At 36.2% G+C, this 16,346-nt stretch overlaps 2 protein-coding genes across 6 annotated transcripts; one reads left to right on the top strand and one right to left on the bottom strand.

Annotated features, from left to right (window-relative positions):
* Positions 1 to 469: 469 nt before the first annotated feature.
* Positions 470 to 8,411, bottom strand: LOC114732658 (uncharacterized). 4 transcript variants are annotated; one of them, XM_028919986.1, is made up of 14 exons: positions 8,268 to 8,411; positions 7,215 to 7,314; positions 6,761 to 6,888; positions 6,314 to 6,467; positions 6,079 to 6,188; positions 5,583 to 5,666; positions 5,443 to 5,491; positions 5,273 to 5,364; positions 4,337 to 4,466; positions 4,060 to 4,142; positions 2,485 to 3,986; positions 1,947 to 2,060; positions 1,114 to 1,773; positions 470 to 899 (listed from the first exon to the last, which is right to left on the bottom strand). In XM_028919986.1, the coding sequence occupies exons 2-13, from the start codon at positions 7,305 to 7,307 to the stop codon at positions 1,286 to 1,288; spliced, it is 3,027 nt and encodes a 1,008-aa protein (XP_028775819.1). In that variant the 5' UTR covers positions 7,308 to 7,314; positions 8,268 to 8,411; the 3' UTR covers positions 470 to 899; positions 1,114 to 1,285. The 4 variants fall into 4 exon arrangements, with proteins under 4 accessions (XP_028775819.1, XP_028775816.1, XP_028775815.1 ...); XM_028919983.1 differs by having other exon boundaries at positions 470 to 934; positions 1,114 to 1,851; positions 8,268 to 8,410; XM_028919982.1 differs by having other exon boundaries at positions 1,114 to 1,851; positions 8,268 to 8,409.
* A 4,567-nt stretch (positions 8,412 to 12,978) lies between these two features.
* Positions 12,979 to 16,321, top strand: LOC114732650 (DDB1- and CUL4-associated factor 8). Of its 2 annotated transcripts, XM_028919970.1 has the most exons (6): positions 13,218 to 13,255; positions 13,353 to 13,402; positions 13,825 to 14,076; positions 14,761 to 14,904; positions 14,990 to 15,679; positions 15,758 to 16,321. In XM_028919970.1, exons 2-6 carry the CDS (start codon positions 13,358 to 13,360, stop codon positions 15,998 to 16,000), a joined length of 1,374 nt encoding a protein of 457 aa, XP_028775803.1. In that variant the 5' UTR covers positions 13,218 to 13,255; positions 13,353 to 13,357; the 3' UTR covers positions 16,001 to 16,321. The 2 variants fall into 2 exon arrangements, with proteins under 2 accessions (XP_028775802.1, XP_028775803.1); XM_028919969.1 differs by lacking the exon at positions 13,353 to 13,402 and having other exon boundaries at positions 12,979 to 13,255.
* Positions 16,322 to 16,346: the final 25 nt, after the last annotated feature.

Below are 16,346 nucleotides of genomic sequence, written 5' to 3' on the forward strand. Positions count from 1 at the left end.
ACTAATATTGAATCTATAGACAAAATCCGAACTTGACAAGACTTCAGTAAAACTCGAGAGAATCATGGCAAAATAAACTCCAAGAACTAAAATTTAAACCTTAAACATCAATAATACAACTATGGCCCTCAAGTGGTCTCAACAAGCTCAGATACCTACCTGCAGCAGACTTCAGAAGGATCAGAAAAGACAGAAAATTAGCTGTTATTGCCATCCCACCTAAAAGATGGTTCATATGGTGACTTAACTTGCATTGTTGGTTATAATCTGAAGCAATAATCATAAACAAAATGGGCAAATGCAAGGATAAAAACAAGTGGAACCACGAACGCATGACATCTTATAAAAAATGAGGAAACAATTTTGCACCCAAAAAAACAAAAAAAAGGAGGAAACAATGAATAATGGCTTAAAAGAACAGGCCGTTTCTAGCTGGGGACAAAACCAAAAAACAATGAGCTGCTAAAAGTATTCTAACGCAAAGAAAAATAGATATAAATATAATATAGATTTTCAACGAAATACCAGACGCCCCTAGCTCTGCCTAGCAAGCAACAGTATTACATAATTTCAGACAGTTTCCGCCTCATTTACTGAACCTCAAATGAAATGCAAACTCGTCAAAGATGCGACAAAGGCTCTCTGTAAAATACTTGCCATTGAACCAGTCCCAACAAATTTGTACATACTTCCATCCACAAAGCGTGGTTAAAACTATAAGAAAATCACAACGCTAATGAACATGGGATTCATTCACTGGTTCTAAATCAAAAAGTTTTTCTGCTCTGCACTTCGTAGGGAAAACGCTCACAACTAAGTTCTACCTGGCAGTTCGATCACCGTGGTAGGTATTGTTGGCAGTTTGTGTCCCACTACAGCTCACTTCTGTAAATACAGACCTTCAAAGGACGCGAAGGTAAAATCAGAGCTCATCCTATGAAAAGCAAATGATGTCATGCACTCAACATATAATGAGAATGCTGGTGCAGTGAACCCAAAAAATAAAAAAATTTGGGGATGGGGAAAGAAAACTTTACACGCACATCTAAGGCGAGCAAAATCACTAGCTAAGAATTAAACCAGAAGAAAACAATAGTTAAGTATAAGGATTACCAGCTGCAGCTAAAGACCATACTTCTAGGGAGTTTGACAATGTTTGCTCACTATTTAGCCCAACAGATCAATCGTGAGTCAGTCCCATCACCTTCAGCAATGCAACAACAGTTTTCATCCGTCTGTCTTGGCTTCGGTGGCTAGCCATCAGAAAACCAAACAGCCAAGCAAATCACATCCCATAAGTTCGGTTGTAAAGATCCCCAGAATTTGGCATCCTATATTTTGAATCATCATATCCTGCATATAACTTGTTAATTCCAAGTCTTTCATTTCTTAGTAGCTCAGCCACCCCTAGACTACTTCCACTCTGCACCTCATTCCATCCGTCCCATTGGCCATTAGACATAAGAGCGTTTCTAGGCTGCTGTAAGGACAACTGAGCAAAAGGGGTTAAATTGCTGACTTGTGATTGATCTAACCTTGAAGAAATGCCATAAGAATCACCAATCTGAGGAAAAGTACTCCCAATCTCAGCAAATCTGTTCTGTGGTTGTGAGAGAGATCTTTGCATCAATAATTGAAGTCTGGCCTCATTTTCAAAGTAATTTAATTGTGGGGAGAAACTAGATCTGATGTCCAACCCAGGGCTGTTTAGTGGACCTTGAAGTCTGCCAGTGCCAACGGCCAAAATAGCAGGATCTACTAATTCAATGTCCCCTGTACCACCAATATTTCCAGCTGTGGGTGTCTGATATGAATTTCTCAACAAAGAGGATGGGTCAAGCAAAGAATTCCCTATCAAGAAGGAAAACAATTTCACCATAAAAATCATGCAAATGTATATACATATGCATATGACAATAAATGATTAAATAGGCAGCATAACTAACCGGATAGTGAACTGAAAGCCTGTTCCACTCTCTCGTAAGAAGAAAAACCAGGTGGCGGAGGCCTACTTGGAACTGAAAATCCTGGAGGAGCAGAAATTTGAGCTCTAGAAGCAGCTGCAAATCAATATAAAACCAAGGTCAACAGATATTTGTTCACAGCACTGATACAAATGCAAATCTCACATCAACTCAGACAATGCATAGTTTTGCAAGGATGCACCTAGACCCTTTTTCAACCTTAGATAGGTGGGGATCGGGTGAACCAGCAACAGCTTTAGCAGCTGCTAGCTATTTTAAGCATATCTGGACTGTTTCCACTTGACACCATTGAAAAAGTTCATTTTACAAAACATAACGCCAAAAAGGAGTACATGTCAAAATAAAATATCAAAAAAGCAAATGTCTCCACGCAAGGATGGGGTAAAAGCAGAAATTTAAGGATGGTATAGAAAAGAGTAGCAATGAATCCAATAACAGGATCCAACATGGAAGTAACTATAAGCTACATTAGCTATTTCAACAAGCCATTAATACTCACCGGAATGCTTATTAGAAGCAACAAAGGGGCTGCAGCCTAAATTTTCGGATTCCTCAAGTTTACAGGAAGAGAAGCCATTTGCCATGCCCAACTTCCTATCATTATACAAGTCTTCTCTTTCAGAAAAATCCTGTATGAAAGAGCCCCTCCTTGGAAATTGCTCACTAATGCTGTAAGACGGGTTTGCATTAAATCCTTGCATTTTAGGTTCATCCTGTCTAGCGAAAGAGAATCTTGACTGACTACTATTCTGCACTTTCAAAGAACTGGATTTTTTCAAAGGAACAAACTGGTTATCAGTGTTGTCACCAAGGAACTTAACCAAATTCTGAGGCGAGGTTAGTGAGTCATCCCATGCATCAAAGTCCATGGACAATATATTTGAAATTATACTACTCTCACCCTTATCCAATACAGCATCACTTCCAGCACTAACTGATTCAGTGAATAATCTTCCAATGCATTGTTCATTTCTTACATCCTGAAGTGATGTACAATCAGTGCTGCCATTCAAACCGGAAGAGCAGCTGCTGACCAATTTATCAGGATAACCATTACATAACATGCTGGATGGGTGTAATAGAGAATCATCACCAACCTTAGAATTAGCAGATACAAAATCAACACTCATAGCATGGGACTGCTCCCCATGTTGGATGAGACTATGATTAGAATGGATTGGGACATGAACAAAACTTGTTGACTTAGGCATGTAAGGAGAATGACAAACAACTTCGGGATCTTTGAGCCTTTGATTATCAAAAGAAGCTATATCGTCTTCCAAGTCAGTTGTGGCTGATACTATTTGAGCTTGAGAATTCAATTTCCAATCAGACTGCTCCCAATCAGACAGAGCAGCTTTACCAGATTCGTTTGCAAATTGCACATCTCTAAATTTGTCATCTTTGTGCTGATGTGATGCTTTAAGTTGAGAAGACTTCGTCAAGACACAGTCAGAAGGGGGGCTACTAGATCTGTCCATACCATAGGGTTCATTTTGGCCATTTTTTTCAATGTTAACAGAGGATAGATTGGAGCACAAGTTCTGAATCTCTTCATTGGTAGCAATAGTTGCTTCCTCAGGACCAGAGCTGCATGACTGCCCAGTGATCTCAGTAGAATTTGCTGTGATTGATGTAGTACAACTGCCTCTATCACCATCTCTAGACAACGGCAAAGAAGGCAACAGGCTGTTTGAATTCACAGGTGCAAGAGAACCATCAGATGTAGCAGTCTTTTCACCTGCATTACTCAGATTGTCCATGCCATTGAATTGCTTCACAGGTTTTAATAAATCATTTCGTACTCTGAGGTTATCATGACTTCCGTCACTTGATGGTGGCCTCTTGGTTGCATCACTATGCAATGAATTCTGGCTTGAACCTGCAACAGCTGAAGAAAAGGGAAGGGTGCTACCAACAGCATCAGCTTTTGGCTTAGGTGGTCCATTTGGACATAATATACCTCCAGTAGCGGGCTGACAATTTGTAGCTCTTGCACCCCTAAAACAAAATAAAAAGATCAGGGAACATATCATCGTTCAACAATTTCAACCTCAACAGCCATATACCATACCATGCAGCGGCAGGATTTAGAGCTATAGATCTTCCAGAACTTCCGTTGGGAGGTGAACCTCTTACAGTGCCGCTAGCGGAATTCTACTCAATAATAAATTACAGTTAGTGCACCGTTTAAGTTCAGCACTCAAGTGCATAAAATACATTATGCGAACAGTAGTAGGCATAGCAGCTACAAATCACATGCACAAGTGACAAAGTCAAAGTTACCAAGGAAAAGGAGATGGTCAGGGGAAAGTAAAATCTATATATATATATATATATATATATCTTACATTTGTGGCATTTTTCACAATGGGTTTTCCAGCAGGATGATTCGGGCAATCGTCAACTGGGGGTGGCAACACATTCCCCGACCGCCGTTGCATATTATTTGTGGCACCAGTGATTTGTTGAACTCTGCTTCTTCGAAAATAAAAAATCAAGTAAACAGACCACTAAATGAAAATCATCATATGCAATTCAAGCAGCACAAAGTGAAAACTAACAAGCAAAAAACGAATTCTTCAGGCTCAATCATCAATATATAAGAAGCTTCAATCGTCAATATATCAATAAAAACGATGAAATTTATATCAAGCCATAAATAAGGCAGTTTTTCAGACTCCAAAGGGAAACATCTAATTACTATAAATTAAGCTCCACCAGAACTCATTTTTCAATAGCCAAAATCTCAATTATAATGACTTAAACACCCTCCCTAGAACCATCAACAACAAAGCAACATAAGGTTTCCAACAAATATATGTATGCATGCATGTACATTATGGTATTTATCTTTACAATTCCTGTCATCCTGGGCATCATTCCTTGTTTCTCTTTGGTTTACTAAGTGATTGGAGCACTTTGGTAAGCACTTCGAAGTTCTAACCAACAATTAAGGGCCATCATATGATTTAGTGAATTGGGGGAAAATCAGTAGCAACCCTGATCTTATTGTGCAATGTGAAAGGATAAAATAGATAAGTACACAAGGATTTTTTTTTTTTTTAAATAAAAAACTATACTGAAACCAGAATGCTTTCAAGAGCCAAGGGCGGAAAATATTAGTTGTATTTTCTCCCCAAACAGGCTAAAAGCCATCTACCTATTGTTCAAGGAACGGTCAATATATCAGGATCTCAATCACAATCACAAAATTGGAAAGAGAATTGATTCATAAATAACAGAAAATAAATTATAAAATGAAAACTTCTAAACAAAAGAAGTACCTAGTGTATGCTGAAATTATTTCATCTTTTGTGAAACTATCTTCTTGACAGCCAATCTCATGCAGATATAAACAATCAGGATTGCTGCAAGGCTGGTAACAGAAGATATTAAAAGCATAATCAAATATAAGAAAATTTGAAAATCTATACAGACACACCAATTACTATACCATATTTCGGAGCCATGCATGACAATACTTTGTGGTTCCAAAACAAGCCCTGCAAGTGGAACATAATTTAGCAAAAAGGCAAGATTCAGAGGCCGAAAATCCCAAACATGATAGGGATGAGCACATCTATATGTAAGTACCTTAAAGGTCTACCCTCCAAGACAAATCCATGTACATTTTGAATACAACGAATTGCTTCTTCTTCCTTTGAGTAAGTAATATATCTGAAATAAGCCCTTCCTTCAATAACCGCTATAATAACATATAATGAAGCAGGTAATATAAAATGCTGGCATAATACAGTATACAAAGGACAAACAGGAAGCCTGAACAAGTTACTCTCATTAAGGTGACATAATCCTATTTCCAGAATATAAATGGAAATTTTCAGATGCAGAGAACAGTAAGGCCCTTTTTGCTAAACCTGCCCTATTCTACATTCTCAAAACTGAAAGATATCTAAACGCAGAAACCAGAAAGGTGCTTAACCAATTCAACTCAATGACAAAAACGTCAGTAAAGTTATCGTATTACAGCAACAAACCAGTAACAATTTTGAAAAGCTAGCAATCAGAGGACCATGCAGTTACAAACAATAGCATTAGAGACAGAAGTAAACTGCAAGAAAGAACTTACACACTACATGTATTGTTTGGAAACTGTTGAATGACACCAGCCGCTGTCCGAGACATAGACACTTTCAAGACTTTCCCATACTGACCAAAATACTCTCGCCGCTGAAGAATCTGCACAATTGGTGATGAAAATGATACTCCACTCTAAGGTGAAAACATAAAGTAGCAACAGTAAAAGAAATCCAAATGAAAAGACAGTAGTCAAGTGCTCATGGAGAGAAGGAAAAAAATTTTACTTCTTCATCTGCCAGATTAAGTGGCAATCCAACTATATAGACAAGATTCCGCTGAATCACTCGCACACTGCTCAGCTGCTTTCGGCCTTCAGAAGACTTAGACTTTGCTTTCTGACTCTTCATCTTCCTTTCAGTATTAATTTCTGCTACCAATCTACAGGGAAAAGCCCATCACCAAGGGAATACGTGAACAAAGAGTCCTATTTTGCTGAAGTAGGAGTTTCATAAAACAAATAATAGAATATTAACATCATTTACTATTGAACTATCTCGAAGTCAATGGGAAAACAAAAACTATCCTTGAGTTTCTCAAGTAGCGAGTTAAGAGAAATCCTCAAAAGATATTTTTTTAATAGAAGAAGCCATAAACATTTAAAGATGCATAGGGACGGCCAACAAAGACATTAATGCATATCAAATGCGCAAAAATATTGTTAACTGAATAACCTCTCACAGTTTGCAGCCATCCCTACAATCTTCTCCTTGTCATATGGAGTTCGACATGCAGGGCATCTCCCCTCTGTGTCATCCTTCTCAGCCATGTCCATTATGTGATGCCAGCACCAAACACATATCTGAAATCAAGGAGAGGCAAAATTTAAAAACGGTTAATTTAACTACGATTCAGTCATGTTATAAGAATTAGTTCCAAGTTCCAATAGATTTAACAAAATTGGACTAAAAACTGAGCATGACAGGGAGAGGTGACGGATAAGCCTGAAAGAATAACATAATAGGGAGAAGAAGACTCCAAATCCTAAAATGAGTCACAGAGAACAAATGGGCAAAACTAAGATGAACAATTGAAAAACCTCGAAAGCACAAAGTTTCAGCTCCCAGAGGGGAAAAAACGAAAAAGAAAAATCCCCACAGTTCAAAACCATGAAGGAAGGAAAGAAACCTCATAACCACATTTGCATGGCTTCAACTGCTGATCAGTCAAATCCATCTCTTCTGCACAAAGAGGACAAGTCCTTTCTCCTTCGTCACTCATGATTGCCCTGAAAGAAAATTAGAACAAAACACACATGATAAGTAAACAGAGTTAAATTCCAGAACCAAAGACTATAACAAGTAACAACAACAAATACACTCAACCACATCCAAAACCATACAAAGATTTGCCACCCACGATGTACATCAGAAAGAGTCAGAGACAAACTTCAGATTGAATAATCTCCAAATGTTCCGGTATAGTAAGAGCCATCTTAACAGGAAAAAAATATTTTGACAACTAATTTAACTCCCCGTGTTTCCCCGGAAAGCACGTCAGAGGAGATGAAAACTACTAGCGGCCATGAAAGCACGAAAAGTTTTTTTGGGGGGTGGGGGGACTGATACCCATGCCCACTGTCCCTTGATACTTATTGTCCGATACATTCACTCTATGGACACAGTGATCAGCAAAACTATGGGAAGAATTGCAATTGCATTGAAGAACATGCAAGATTCAACAGAGAGATCTCCAGCAGCAACAGGAATAGTAAACTGGAACATAAAAAAAACCTATAATTCTTCTATTGATAACAAAACATATCCCAACAGTATCGACTATGACACCATTTAATCGTCGAACACATAAATCAAATATCTAAGGACGATTTTTAACTTCAACTGAATTAAGAACTCCTGGAGGCACCACAGATCAACTGAAAGATCAATCGAAACATACAATCGGGCGAATAAAATAATAACAAGAGATAATGAATTGACAATCTACAAATTAATCAAAATTGTTCACAAAGATCAAAATCGAAATCCGACACACAACATAACCGAAACGCAAAACTGACTTTGAATTCAGAAATTGCAAACGAGAGTACACAAGTTCGCAACTAGAGAAAATAATTGCGACGATAAGATCAACAAACATGAGCTGACCTTAAATTAGGGATCTAGGATAAATAAATTCGATAGAGACATTAGGGTCGTAGATTGAGACTACATGACTTACAGTTGAGAGATCGAGAAGATGAAACTGTGAGGACGAGATTGTTTCAGAAGCGCACGATAGCGAAGATGCAGAGAGAGCGAGCGAGACCAAAGGGTAAGGGGCAGAGGAAACCACAAGGAGTCTTTAAAAGAGAGAGTTCGGCTTTGTTTGGATGGCTCCTTGGCTGCTGCTTCTCTCGCTGCGCGTCGCTGTCGTTTTAGTATCATGGACCTCTGTTTAATACCCTTGGATTTTTATTTAATTACCAAGACTACCCCTCTCCCCTCTCTATTCCGATCCCCTCTTCAATCCGTTCCGTTTCGCCGAGCTGGGTTCTCGAGCATTTGGCACACGAAATCCGCGTTACCCTATCACTAGTTCTTCGGATGAACGACATGTGTACATTCATTTCATCCGATGGATAGGTTTGATGAAGGAGCCCTTTCGTCGGCCTAACTTGTGATCCTGGCGTTGGAGGTTTAATTCGGCAAAAAAAAAAAAAAAAAATTCAAACCAAATTAACTCCGCTGCTTTAATTTTTGGAATATGACCTCATTCGATTCTCACGTCGATGAGTTGTTGGAATATTTTTTTCATTCAACTATTCCTATGTGAAAGTAAAAAAGATCTTTGATCCGACTGTAGGGGCTGAGCAATTAAAAACAATCCAACTACAAGGGTATTTGTGAAATTAACAACGATTCTCCTAGTGCCATCTATGCCGGAAAAATTCTCATCCCACTATTCTTTATCATTTTAATAATTCCATTCAAATCGAATGTATGATGCAGTATTTATTATTTTCCAATGTTAGTTATGACAAGTATCACGTTTATTGAATATTCCAATATAATTTTGTGCTCCTTTTTGGATTAGTATCATGTTTACTGTCAATTAAACAAATTATTAGCACCCCTTTTCATGGAACCAAAAGTTGTTTGGATAATTTTTTTAGAAAGTCCATTGTAAAAAATTCATTTTGCTTATGTTATTGCTCTTATATTTGAAAGAAATCATGTGCATTTAATGAAGTAACTAAACTTGTCAAATTTCTATATTACCCTTCTCTTTTCAAGACTACTTGCCTTTACTGTGAGAATACATGTACCTATCAAATAAATATATAAAAGATTAGTTTATTTTTAACATTTTAATAATTGCTATGAAAATAATAGTATTTTTAATATTTTAAAAGCACCATAAATTGTTAGCTTATCGGGTTAGGCCAAAAAAAAAGAAGTTTATTTTTTTCTCTTAAATTTTATCTTAAACATGCAGACACAGATATTTATATGATTTTTAAATATATCGAATATTACCTTATTTTTGTTATTCAAATATCAAATTTCGTATTATTTATATGTTTTGCTAATGAGTCTAGTTTTACATAACAAAAACTACGTGGTGTTTATCACCAAAAAAAAAAACTACGTGGTATTACATGCAAACCTTTTTAGTTATTATATATTTAAAAGTTTTTTTTATTTGTACCATCCAAACAACTAACTAAACTCACTTTTTCAAGAATATATTTAAATATAAATCTCGTTATAATAGCCAAGCTAAAAAATTTAATTCGTTTTATCTTGTCGTATTTAGTTATTTGAGAGTAAAAATAAATTTTTTTCAAACGGCAAAATGTCTTTTATGCTACTTTTTTTTTTTGAATCCCAGGACGCTTCCATTGGTCCAAATGCAAATTCTGTAATAAATCGGATCAAATGGAGGCAAACAAAATACGAGGATGCCCAGATCTGAACTTCTACGAATGAACCGGCAACTCGCGGGGGGCTTTGAGTATGGTTCAGTCCTCCTGAATCTGAAGCAATCATGGTCGGATCCAGAAATCCAACTAACTGGAGGCTATAAATCCAGTTAGTGAATCGAATATTACATATCTGTTATCTAATTTTTTTAGTGAATCGAATATTATATTAATCTTTTTATAAATTATTTATTTAATTTTTATACTGAATAGTTAAAAAAAAAAACCTGGGTAATGCACATGCATTGCTATCATGGTATAATCAAGAGAAGGTCGAATATTGGTTTCGATGTCAAAGGTCACGTGGCCTGATAATTGACAGTCCCTTTTTTTTTTTTTTTTGGCCTGATCAATAATTGGCAATCCTAAAGCAACCCGGCATCTTCAAATTAAACGAAACAACACCCCGCTAACGCAAACACGTCATATTTTTTGGGCCTGAACAAGCATGTCATCTTCACTCATCACAAGTCCACAAGATTCATTATGCCCATCAGCTTATAATTATTGATCAGAGAGAAACAGTACGGAGCTCTACCTCTATCTGCGATCGCGCATGTACCACCTTGACTTCTGAATTATTTCTCCGTTGGTTATTTTACAGACACTTTGAGAAGGGCATACCTGGGTATTACTCTTCCCGGTCATAATTAAAATTTAATTAATTAATTTGAATAGAATAAAGATAATAGTTAATATGATATATATATTTTTTAAATATTCTAACTGTCTTTTTTAAATCTGTCATTTTTTCTCTTATTTGATTATTATTGAGAAATACTGATAAAGGAAATTGATAAATATGTAAAATATATCTTACATATCTGACCAATATCAACTCTTAAATTAGATCATATATTAAAGATTGGCGGAGAATTTTACGTTTTAAAACTTGTGGATAGATCTGATTTTTTATTTGGCTAAAATATATTTTCATTCTCGATTTTTATTTCAATTTTTTTGTCTCTTAATCTCATTTAATTTTGTTCCGCTGTATGTTTCACTCAGGCGTTCAGATTTCACTTGTGATTTGTCTAGCGCAGTTTATAAAAAGGATCTGATAATATAAAGCATGGCATGATAACGTTTGATAAGATGTTGATATTATGCAGTATTTTCTGTGACACTGTATAAGATATTGGGTCTGTGTAGAATAGTTTATAAACAGTTTTTTAATAGTAATTTATAGAATATGAGACAAACATGTGAGATGAGTTTTATCTCGGTTAACGTGAAATGTGCTTACAGGGGATTTTGATTGTGATGCCAAACAGGTACATTATAATGTAGGAACTAACATCATCCAATATTACTGGTAATATTGTTTGTTATTAAAGAAAACAAAAAATTAACTCCTTTAATAAAATCTCCTCTGCTTAAAAATACTACTTCTGGTCCTCAATATGATAGTTAGTTTGACTTTTAATTCTGTTATAAATATGAAATTCCAATCCACTTTGTCTCTTATATTTATTCATTTTTTTTAAAATTGTCTTTGTAGTAGTTGTCATTATTAAATGTTCAATTAAATAGAAGTTTTAACTGATATGTAATCAGTAAAGGCATTTTAAGAAAGATAATACATTATTATTATAAATAACTAACACAATAAATTTTTTTAATTTATTTAAATTTAAATTAGTTAACTATCTTTTATATTAAGAATAGAGGATAGTATAATCCTGACTTCTTACCATAGGCAGCGCAGCATCTTTTCGCGATAATCACCCAACACAAAAAGGCAAACCAAGTATATAAGATTTTATTTTTTGGTTATTGACCAAAAAAGGTCGTCTTTTATAATTTCGCAACACTGGGATCGTCTTCTTTTTTTTTGAATGAAAAAGGACAACAGGAAGAAAATACAGAAAAACAACGCAAACACAAAAACAGCCCCTACAAACTACTCCCCATCCGTCTCAGATAAGTCGGGAAGGGGGTGATCACTGGGATCGTCTTTGAAGTCATCCAGTGGCCGGAGAGAAAAAGGCGATATAGTGATGACAAGTTGTGGGTTGCGAAAAAGCGTATTCTTGCTCAAAAAATAAACAAGCATCAAACTAACCAAGGTTTAACTAAAAGTTTCGAATTCAAGTTTCAAAACTACGGCCACCTTAAATATTTGATAAGAGAGTTTTATGTAAGGTTGTCAAATACATGAATTTAAATAAACTCGTGATAATGATATAAACTCATATTATAAATTTGGATCATAAACTTGTAAGAATTTACTTTTATTAATAAATTGGTATTAAAAGTATATAATCAAACAATTCATATATAAAACATGAAAACAATTTTATTTAAATATATTTTAAATTTAAATAATTGAAATTATATCCATTAATATTAATAATTTATCAAATTTAACAAATTTTTTTTATAAAATTTATATATAAAGTTACTGAACATAATCAAATAAAAAAATTTAATATAAATTTAAGAGTAAGTTAACATAATTTTGTAAGTTCAAAGCGTAAAAACGGTAAAATAGGTAAATTAACTTGTGAGTTTAATTAAGTTTACAATTATCACAAATTTAAAAGCGAATCAATGCAATTTTAGTAGCTGAAAATATAAAAATATTAAACTTGTAGAGTCAATTTGCAAGCCTGATAGTAGTGGTTTTACGTGACTTCGTATCCATGTGTGAATTTAAAATACATGGTGACCTATCAAATTCGATGTCGCGGCACCCCAACCCCTTGAGCGGATTCCATCGGAAAAATTAAAAGGAGCACCCGGTGCTCTGAAGCCAGACTTCATTCTTGTGCTTTCTTATACAAGAAAACAAACTAGAAAATGAATCAAGCAACAAAAACTAACTAAAAGGGAAAAAATTGCTGGGAAAATACCAATAGGTGATATCAAGACAAATAGTCAACAAAATAATGTAATAACCGGAACAAGTTGCCAAAACGCGTCGTTCGTGCGGCCTTAACGCCGACATAGGCCCGTCGACACAACACTGCACAGCACTTCGTCGTTAAGTAAGCAATCACTGATTTCGGCTTAACACTCTCACTTGTAATTTGCAAAAGGCAAAAATACTCGAGCATGATCCTCCAATCTGCTTCAATTCGGGGCGGGGATTGAACTTTAGACTTATATTCTGAAATTCTACCCAATGGAGAGTATTCGTCATGGTACTATTCGACCTCGAGATGGGTTTCCTGACATTTACAGGAGGGAATTGGGCTTGTCCCATTCTCGCGAGTTTGCTCGACGATTTTTAGCTTCCGAGGTAACAAATTTTTATTTTATTTTCCCCAATTTGAATACTTGCCAATTCCTCGCGATAGTTTTGATTTTCCCCCTTCTGCTTGATGCGCTGTTGAAAGGTTATATGCAGTCGCTGCTTGTAAAGAAGGTGAAGTGCACCGTAATCATGGTTCGTTGATAATATCCAGCTGTTAGCCACTAATATCTAGTAAAATTGAAATCAACATGAATAGGTTTCTGATTCGCATTTGGATCATGGAGGAGAAGAGGAAGTTTCTGACTCGCAGATGGATACTCCGGCTGACCTTAGTTTCTGATAGATGAAAGGAGTAAAATCCAACACTATGAATCTAATGTGGTGTAATTTGTGCTTTGTTGAGTATGCTATAAAGTGGTATAAGTGATTCCAACGGCTTACAGAAGCTAATTTTGTTTTTTCTTTTCTTTTTTTTTTTTTTCCTTTTAAATCTGCTTTGATTTAATCGCATGGGATAATAATCAGTTCTATGAATCATCCGCCACTTTCAGCAATTTCCTTATGATGATATTATCACTGGATAATTTCCTTATTAGGTTTGCTTCCCTATGCAGGCCATAGTGAAGCAAATGAATTTGTATGGGAAGTTGAATGGTCATGATGGGTGCGTAAATGCTGTGGAGTTTAACTCTACTGGTGATCTTCTTGTCTCAGGCTCTGATGACCAGCAAGTTATGTTTTGGAATTGGGCATCCAAAACTAAGTTGTTTGAATATCCTTCTGGTCACTCTGACAACATATTTCAGACAAGAATTATGCCATTTTCTGACGACCGCAAAATAGTGACTTCTGCTGGTGATGGAGAGGTATCACTCTCCGCACTGAATATTCTTTTTGACTCCTCAGGCCAACTAAGTTTGTCCAGTAAAAATTGAACCAGTGTCATTGGGTTAAAGTAACATAGAGCTCACAGCTTCTTTTCTTTCTACTCTTCTTATTATTGTTATTGCTCTGCTTCTTGCCCCTTCTCTTCTTTTTCAATTTTCCAATATGCTGAAATTTCGTCAATAGTAAATGAAGAGACCCCCGGATTTAAGCATAGCTGATAAGCACGGTTTGCATGAATTTTTCATTTTTTTTTCTTTTTTAAATACTTTTGTTGTTTGATTAATTAGCATGTGTGGCCACTGGTCCACTGTATGAGTGATACTACCTCCGATTTTCAATATCGAACATCGGAGTTAGTTGGAGTTTGAATTTGGTCTTAAATATGAGATTTTAATTCATTTTATCTCTTAAATTTATCAATCATTCTCTAAAGTATTCCTATCAAGGATATTTTAGGGAAATCAAATCATATTTGTTATAAACAACTGATTTAACTAAGTTGTTTAATTTCTCCAAATTAATTAAGTAGCTCTCATATTAAGAACCAGAAATAGTATTTAGAAATTCTGAAGTAAAGGGTGCAGCTTTTGGCCGAGCCTACTTTTATCAATGGTCTCTTAAAGTCCTCCTTCATTCCCTTATAATGGTAACTGGGCTTTCAGGTAAGGCTTGGCCATCTCTCAGATGATGGTACGATAGAAACTACTACGTTGGGGAAGCACCAAGGTTCTGTATACAAGCTTGCTTTGGAGCCAGGAAGTCCTCATGTACTGTATAGCTGTGGTGAAGATGGTTTTATCCAACATGTTAGTGAAGTGTCAAAGCTTTTTCCTTAATGAAGCTTCCCTCTATGCTATACAGTCCAAGTTATTAGTTTTGTTTCTTTTGCAGTTTGATCTGCGAACTAGTTCTGCTACAAAACTTTTCCGTTGCTCCTCATTGACAGGGAATAATAAGCAACCTTCGAACAGGATAAGGCTGAATTCTATTGTGATTGATTCAAGAAATCCAAATTACTTTGCAATTGGAGGATCGGATGAATATGCGCGCGTTTACGACATAAGAAAATGCCAGTGGGATGGGACAAGTAATTCAGATAGACCTGTCAACACTTTTTGCCCTCATCACTTAATTGGCTCAAATCATGTCCATATCACGGGATTGGCTTACTCTAGCCTGAGCGAACTCCTTGTTTCTTATAATGATGAACTCATCTATTTATTTCAGAAGAATATGGGGTTGGGTGGTTCACCTTCCTCTGCTACATCTGAGGAGTTAAATACACTTCAACAGGCACGAGTTTACTCTGGTCATAGAAATGCACGGACGGTTAAAGGAGTGAGCTTCTTTGGCCCTAATGACGAATATGTCTTGAGTGGCTCTGATTGTGGTCATATTTTCATCTGGAAGAAGAAGGATGCTAAGCTGGTGAGATTAATGGTAGGTGATCAACACGTTGTAAATCAACTCGAGGCCCACCCACATATTCCCCTTCTTGCTACTTGCGGTATTGAAAATGATGTGAAAATCTGGGCTGCTCAAGCGAGTGATATTCCTCCAGTTCCTGAAAATGTAGAAGAGGTATTATGTGCTAACTTTGCTTTTCCTTTCTTGGACTATGCGTTTAATGTCTAATCAATGCGCTATTTCTGTGAATAGATAATGGAGGCAAATAAACATGGGAGAGAAGATCGATCACGTGTAACTCTTACTCCCGATGTTGTAATGCATGTTCTGCGCTTGCAGAGGCGGCAGACATTGGCATATGGTGAAAGAAGTTATAGTAGAGCTGATATTGTGGGAGATGAAGAAAATGCAGGGGGCTACTTCTTGGGAGTTGTAGACGATGCCTCTTCTGATGAGGAATCTTCAGGAAATTCTAGAGATTGTAACATCAGCTAGGCTTGAGGAGGTGGGTATGATTGTTGATGGCTGCCTAAGTACTCGGGAAAAAAGAAAATTTTAGAGCTTCCGACTGTTAAGGCAGAATCATGTACATACAATATGTGTATGAACTTAATTTGATGACCTCGTCATTTGTATAGAGTTTGGTTGAGAATTGTGCCTCCTCCTTTTGGTGTGTAGCCTTTTTTTCCCCTTTGTTTGAGGCATGGTCACACGCTTGAATGTAAGCACTTCTTTCAGCAAAAATTCAAATCATGATTTATCACGTTGTGAGTTACTAACCTTTCTGTTCGAATTAACTCTTGTAGATGTGTGCAATTTTTGAGTGTCGTTTGTTCCTTGT

This window comes from Neltuma alba, unplaced genomic scaffold, assembly GCF_004799145.2.
Source record: "Neltuma alba isolate B1F8T4 unplaced genomic scaffold, ASM479914v2 tig00012922_pilon, whole genome shotgun sequence".
NCBI lineage: Eukaryota > Viridiplantae > Streptophyta > Magnoliopsida > Fabales > Fabaceae > Neltuma > Neltuma alba.

Bases quoted from the DNA above. Each gene is read 5' to 3' on its own strand.
- LOC114732658 (XM_028919983.1), bottom strand. From the start codon at position 7,307: ATGAGTGACGAAGGAGAAAGGACTTGTCCTCTTTGTGCAGAAGAGATG. The intron at 5,667-6,078 runs GTAAGTTCTTTC...GGCTTATTTCAG, and splicing joins CCAAACAATACATGTAGTGT to ATATATTACTTACTCAAAGG. The intron at 3,987-4,059 runs GTATGGTATATG...ATTTTGTTTTAG, and splicing joins CTAAATCCTGCCGCTGCATG to GGGTGCAAGAGCTACAAATT.
- LOC114732650 (XM_028919969.1), top strand. From the start codon at position 13,139: ATGGAGAGTATTCGTCATGGTACTATTCGACCTCGAGATGGGTTTCCT. The intron at 13,256-13,824 runs GTAACAAATTTT...TTCCCTATGCAG, and splicing joins GACGATTTTTAGCTTCCGAG to GCCATAGTGAAGCAAATGAA. The intron at 14,077-14,760 runs GTATCACTCTCC...CTGGGCTTTCAG, and splicing joins CTTCTGCTGGTGATGGAGAG to GTAAGGCTTGGCCATCTCTC.